We start from the raw sequence: 7,055 nt of genomic DNA on the forward strand, positions 1-7,055 counted from the left end.
GACTCGGGAGAGTCCCGGTCCGTCCCGAGCTCGGGGACGACCCCGACAGGCGGGCCCCACCTGTCGGTGGGCTGCGGGAGGGGGCGGCGTCGGGTTGGGCCGAGACGAGGAGATGGGCCGCGCGCGGGGGAGGTGCTGGGCCGCGAGGAATGCGAAGCGGGCTGCGGGAGAGGGAAACGGACGGGCCGGCGGGGGAGGAAAAAGAGAGGGAAATGCTGGGCTGGCTTGGGGTTTTAGGCTGAAAGAGGCTTTCTTTTTTTTCTTTTCTTTTGCAAGAGATTCAAACAAATTCAATTTGAATTCAAATTTGAAGAATTCAAATTCAAATTGAACCACAACATTAAAACAATGCAAGGGTAGCATGAGTGCAACACACAACCAACTTCATTTTATTTTTTTTAAATTCAAACAAACTTTATTTATTTTTACTAAATTCCCTGTGAACAAAAGAAAATGTTGCAAAATTTTAAAAACCTGAGAAAATTGTGGCTTTATTATTTATTTTAGTCACATCCTGAAATTTGAAAATTTCAGGGTGTGACAAATTGCTTCTTTGTATCTTTCTTTTGCTCTTAGGATAACCAAGGCAAATTCAGTCTTAAAATGTCGAATGCAGGCTACCGAGCGCATCCAAATACTCCAGCAGAAGAGAATGATAAGTCCATGAAGAACAGAAGAAGGGAGTGCTAGGCTGAGCTTTAACTTCTTACAAGCGTCAAAAAAGGATCAACCTCATGAAAAAAAAATACCGATCATGAACCAACAGGCCTGTGCAAACGGGCATGAAATGAACAGGTGTGACAGGGATTCATCAACCCCCAAATTGCAGCAAGCACAGTAGTAGGAGGCAGTTGCATGTGCCGTCTCCTAAGGAGTTCCCTGGTGCTGAGTCTGTCCCGGAGCAGAAGCCAAAAGAAGACTTTGTGCTTATTTTGACAAGAAGATTTCCATAGCCAACGGAAAGCTGATGTGTAGGCATATGACCAGTTAAGTGAACATAAGCTTTAGAAGAGGAGTATATTGATGAACCCAAATGTATGTCCAATAATCATTCTCATTGGAGTCTGGTAAACCATTCAAGTAATGAGCAAGCTCCAAGAGTTGCTGTGCAGCCGGGGGGACAAGGGCAGATGAAGCATCGCAGCAGGTCCTTCAGCATTTCGGGAAGAACTGATTGAGATTTGTGTAGACTTTGCAAAGAAGAAAAGTTGAGAGTTGAGGGTAGTGGTGTCTTGGCACTTTGTTCAGCCATAAATCATCCAAAAAAGACAACTAGCACCATCCAAAACATTAACCATGGCTAAACCCATAAAGGAATCAAGCAGCTTCAGAATATCTCTCCACAAAAAAGATCCTTTCCTTTAATGGTTGAGGGTAAGAGCATCTCCAACAGATTATCCATCCTTCTCCCCAATACCTAAAAATTGTCTTTTTGGTGATTGAAGTGCTCCAACAAATTACCAATCCAATCCCCATTACCAAAAATTTTTTTGGCGATCACCAAAAAACAAGCCTCCAATCACCTACATATAGCCAGGAAGATCTCTAGGTTCCAACCGTGCACAAGGCAATTTAATCTCCGTAGAGGAACTTGTCATGTGCCAGCAACTTATCATTGGCGTTACCTCAAATCTTTTTTCCTGTATGTTATTCGTCATCTGAACCTGAGATAGAAATAGAGATGAAATTGAGATTAGAAGAAAATGGACCAGGGAAAATGGGCTAGGAGAACAGGGGAGAACAACCGGAGCTAGCCTGCCACAGCGCAATTAAGTTTAGAAGAAATGGGAAATGAGAGAAGCAAGGAGTAACTGCAGAAGCTACCGCACCTTCATATTTAATATATATAGCATGGTTGGGATGATTGGGATGCATTTCAGCTGCATGCATCAGCGCAGCCTTGGCTTGCTCCGCCTTTTCCTTGCTAGCGCCTTCACATCGGACTTCAGCGATGATTGACTGCAGCGATGGCAGGTTCCTAAGGCCCATGTCAAAACCACCATCGTTGCTGGCATTGCCTCTTGCCTCCCGCACATAATACAACCACCTGAGCAAAAGGTCTCTGAGCCTTGGCATAGCTCCTTGTTGAAATACCACTGGCCATACAAATTTCCAGAAGTAACAGGATACAAGGCACGGGAACGCACCAGCACCAACAATGAATCCCTCAAGGATTCTGAGGTTCTTATTGTCCACTGCTAGGTATAGAGAGCGGAGAGCTGGCAACCTCCCTAGGATATCGAGATCGACCTGATGTACCTCCCTCACGACGATGGATAGGCAGGTGAGATCCGGAACAAGCGATGGATTCACCCAAGCCGGCAGTGTAGAAAACCAATAGCTGTCCATTATCCGCAGCTCCCGAATATGTCGAGGGGCGATCCAAGTGTCCAATGCACCGATGCTACGTTGACCAGGAGAGACATAGATTTCTAGTTGCTGGATCTTTTGTAGCTTGCGTAGGCACTCCAACAGCTTGTCATTCCACTCGTCCAATTGAATACGCAGCTGCCTCAATTCAGTTAGCTGGCCCAACTCCTCTATAATGTTTATGGTGGAGTCATCAATCCATAACCGTGACAGCTGCTCAAGGCATGTTAGGTTTCCGATTCCGTTTGGCACTCCTGTAGACACGTCAATGTCTAGGCACATCAAATTTCTTAGCTGGACAACACTCCAAGGCAAGCTGGAAATATAATTGCGCCTCACATCCAATGTTTGTAGAAATTGCAGGTTTCCTATTTCTTTTGGGAGATGAGAAATACGTGTATGATACAGTCCCAAATACCTCAAGTGACATAAATTCCCAAGGTACTTAAGGCTATTTGTTTGTGAAAGATTGCAATCCTCTAAATCCAGTACACGTAAAACTCGGCAGCTGCCAGCAGCCGGCACTTGAGCAACGGCAGATGGGAAGATAACAACAGACCTTGCATGTTGCAACAAGCTCCTTGTAGCTTGAGCCATTACATGACTTTTCTTGCCATTTTGAAGGGACAACCTCCGAATCGTATTTGATGGAGATGTGCTATCCATATCACTTAGTACAGTAACAAAGTTTTCTTCACTTGACAAGGAACGGATAAGATCGAGCACCATATCATGTATTCGACAACTACATAGCATGCCAGTTAATGAGTTATATAACGGTTGGATAATACTTCTATTTATGAGCTCGTTGAAGTAACTCTCTCCGAGTTCAAATAGACTCTTCCCCTGTTTTCCACATTGCATAAAACCTTCACCTATCCACATCCTTATCAAACGATCTTTGTCAATTACAAAATCTTCAGGAAACATGCTTAAATATAATAAACAAGTCCTTAGATGGCATGGCAGCTCATAATAGCTAAAAGACAAAATCTTTCTCATATTCTCCACGTCCATATTGTTTTCCATACCAGTACCAACAGAGTTATACACCTCATACCACTCCAGTTTATTTCTTGCTTTGCAAGCTAGCAAACTAGCCATTGTAATAATTGCTAAGGGCACACCAGCACATTTCTTTAGTATTCTGTCAGATACTTCAGCCAGTTCATCATCAGGACATTTTTCTGTTTCTTCATTATTGTCTTTATTTTCAATACCAAATATTCTTCTTAAAAATAGCTTCCGAGATTTGTTCGAAGAAAGGGGTTTCATCTTGTAAGCACAACCGGCTTGTTCAGCAACATTAGAAACACGAGTAGTTGTCATAATTGTGTATCCAACATCATTATTAGGCAAAGCACATCTAATACTTTTCCAAACTGAGATATCCCATATGTCATCAACAACAACGAAATACCTACACATATCACAAGTTATTAGAAAAAACTTGTGATTTTAGGATGGAAAAATGTTCTTATATTGTTCATGTACCATTTAGATGCAAATTTAGCTAACTGGCATGGCACTACTGATGATTTAATGATTAAACTAAAATAGGGAGCGGCTGGATTGGTAAGTCCATGAACAAAATAAGTCCAACCAGAATCTTTGCCAAAACAAAGTGTGGTCCAGTCAGGAAATTATTTGCACTTAATAATGATGTGATAAAGCTTAAGTGGTTGTGTTTTACCATTTAATTACGGCCATGCATGAACATTTAACCACTTGTAGACTTATACTTCATATGTATAATTGACGAATGGAGTATTGTGAACAGAGGGTGTAAATTATCATTGGCAAAAAATCTAATATATGTATAAATTGGCAAAAGGAGTGCTTTCATACCTTTTGTCTTGAAGCGATTCTCTGATTACTTTTATGAGTCGACTCTCATCCAATATTTCTTCATTAATGTTCTTGCCAAGATCATATAGCAACCCCTTGTATAGTTTCCTCAGGTCAGGTGTCTGAGATACAGAAACAAAAGCACAACAATCGAATTGTGCTCTAATCTTTTCATAAACTGCATTAGCAAGAGTTGTCTTTCCCAGGCCTCCAAATCCAACAATTGAAACTATCTTCCCTTGCTTCATGGGGATGTTATTCTCTTCTGTCAAAAAATTATTGATGAACTCATCCCTTGCCTCATCAATTCCAACAAGCTCTTTCACCTCAGTGTACTGAGTGAATAAACGAGGGTCGACAGTAACAGATTTATCAACACCAAGGTTGACCTCATACCTGCGCCGCCGCTCGTGCACCTCCATGACGTGGCTCTTGATCTCTCTGACTTTTTTAGCAATCTTATGGCGAACCTTTGGCTGCATCAGCAAGTTGAGGCTCCTATCAATGACCTTTTTGAGCCCATGCTGTGTGCCCAGCCTTTTGCCCTTGCATTGCACCATGAATGTGTCAATACTATCCTCTATGTCGTAGGACAGCTCCCTCACATTCCTGGACCAGATCTTATCCTTATTGAGAAGCTGGTCTGCCGGAGTCCTGGAGATGTCCTCGAGGGTACCCTTCATGCTCTCGAGCTCTTCTTGCAGGAACTTGATCTCCCCCTTCAGCCCCTTCTGCAAATTGTACTCGCCAGCGGCCACACCAGCGAGCTTCTTGATGACGCTAGGCAGAGCCCCCGTCACAACTTCCATGGTTTTTTTGTCCCTAGATAAACGAGTGCATTGATTGAGATTTTTGTGTGTTTGTGTGCCCACAGCCTCACGGGCAGCAATAAGCAGTGCCGTGCAGAGTTCTAAAGAACAAGAGCTTGCGAGCTGAGACTCACTGGTCGATGCTGGTCAGCAATGGAGCCTCCTCGCCGGATCAGGCTGCCCGCAAGCCGCAGCTCATCACGGATCGAGCTTGATTGACTAGAAGTCGCTGCTGCATTGGAAGAGGAAGCGCCTGATGGGATGAAGGCGAAGGTAAATGTAGTAAGATATGAGTGAGAGAGAGAGAGAGAGAGAGAGAGAGAGAGAGAGAGAGAGAGAGAGAGAGAGTAGAAGGCATTGGATCATCGTCCTGCTCCTGGCCCCGCTGCTTATCCAGGACGACGCGCTCACTCCAGTCGAGGTCAAGGTCTTCGGTCTGGCCCATCATCCTCCGTTCATTTGATTGCTTGACTACAACAAAACATGCATGTAGAGATACTATTTTTTGGCTTCTAGAGGCATTTCTATTTTTTGGCTTCTAGAGGCATTTTACGTTGTCTCTACGTAATCGTAGAGTCATTTTTCACTATGTCATAGAGGTGCCACTACAACCAGTGTCTCTTTGATAGAAGAGACACTTTGTTAATTATCTCTATATTCTATAAGACAACTTGTAATGACACACTATTATGTCTCTACCCTCTAGGTGCACTAAAAAATATTTAAAAACATAACAGTACTTGAGTGATGGAGCTTTGAAGCTTCGAACTCAAGACCTCATACCATATTGCATAATCCTCAACTTTCTAGCCATCTCAACCTTACAACAATTGTTACACATATACTTAGTATAATTCTTATGTGTATTCCATAATGCGCCTCAATGATCTAAATAGTGTCTCAAGATATTAAAAGGAATGAATCAAACTATGCCTCTATGGGGCTAAGGTCAAAAATTAGAGTGTCTCAAACTTCCCCCTAGTAATTTGTATTGACATTTTACGAAATGACTTCAAAAATGACTCTATGATTTAAAATGCCTCAAATAGTGTCTTAATACATGTGACGCTTTCTAAAATGCCACAAAAAGTGTCTTTACAATATATTGTGACATATTTGTAAAGACAAATTATTAAATTTCTATACAAAAGTGTCTCTACATTAGATTTGTGTTGTAGTCTCCTGTCACTTCTCGCTGTTCACTGCTGCCATGGGGGAGGATGGCGAGTCCGCTGGAACACAAGGGAGGCAAATAATGGACAGAGAGAGACACACTATAACAAAACATGCATGTAGAGACACTATTTTTGGCTTCTAGAGATATTTTACGTTGTCTCTATATAATCGTAGTCATTTTTCACTATGTCGTAGAGGTGCTAATACAACCAGTGTCTCTTTGATAGAAATAATCTCGTAGAGTCATTTTACTTTGTTAATTGTCTCTATGTTCTATAAGACAACTTGTAATGACACACTATTTTGTCTCTACCCTCTAGGTGCACTAAAAAATATTGATAGCCATCTCAACCTTACAGCAATTGTTACATGTATACTTAGTATAATTCTTGTAAGTATTTCATAATGCGCCTCAATGATCTTAATAATATCTCAAGATATTAAAAGGAATGAATCAAACTATGTCTCTATGGGGCTAAAGTCAAAAAAGTGTCTCAAACTTGCTCCTAATAATCTGTATTGATATTTTACGAAATGATTTAAAAAAATGTCTATGATTTAAAATTCCTCAAATAGTATCTCAATACATGTGACGTTTTCTAAAGTGCCACAAAAAGTGTCTTTACAATATATTGTGACATATTTATAAAGACAAATTAGAAAATATCTATACAAAAGTATCTCTACATTAGATTTGTGTTGTAGTGGCTATTGGATTCCTGCACGGCCTGTCCTACACCTCAGGCAATTGCTACCGGCCAGCAGCTCTGTATCAATGGCTACTGATGAACTCAGCGTCTGGTAGCTGCTTGTCGAGGAGGAGGGCCACACCCATGCGCCCTGTCGGGTGCC

The 7,055-nt window shown here is 41.8% G+C and overlaps 1 protein-coding gene across 1 annotated transcript; it reads right to left on the reverse strand.

Annotated features, from left to right (window-relative positions):
* Nucleotides 1–664: 664 nt before the first annotated feature.
* On the reverse strand, nt 665–5,349 carry LOC120645028 (disease resistance protein PIK6-NP-like). The gene is made up of 4 exons (XM_039921765.1): nt 5,162–5,349; nt 4,219–5,040; nt 1,830–3,790; nt 665–1,664 (listed from the first exon to the last, which is right to left on the reverse strand). The coding sequence occupies exons 2-4, from the start codon at nt 5,025–5,027 to the stop codon at nt 1,648–1,650; spliced, it is 2,787 nt and encodes a 928-aa protein (XP_039777699.1). The 5' UTR covers nt 5,028–5,040; nt 5,162–5,349; the 3' UTR covers nt 665–1,647.
* Between the last annotated feature and the right edge of the window lie 1,706 nt (nt 5,350–7,055).

Source organism: Panicum virgatum, chromosome 8K (assembly GCF_016808335.1).
Source record: "Panicum virgatum strain AP13 chromosome 8K, P.virgatum_v5, whole genome shotgun sequence".
NCBI classification, from domain to species: Eukaryota; Viridiplantae; Streptophyta; class Magnoliopsida; order Poales; family Poaceae; genus Panicum; species Panicum virgatum.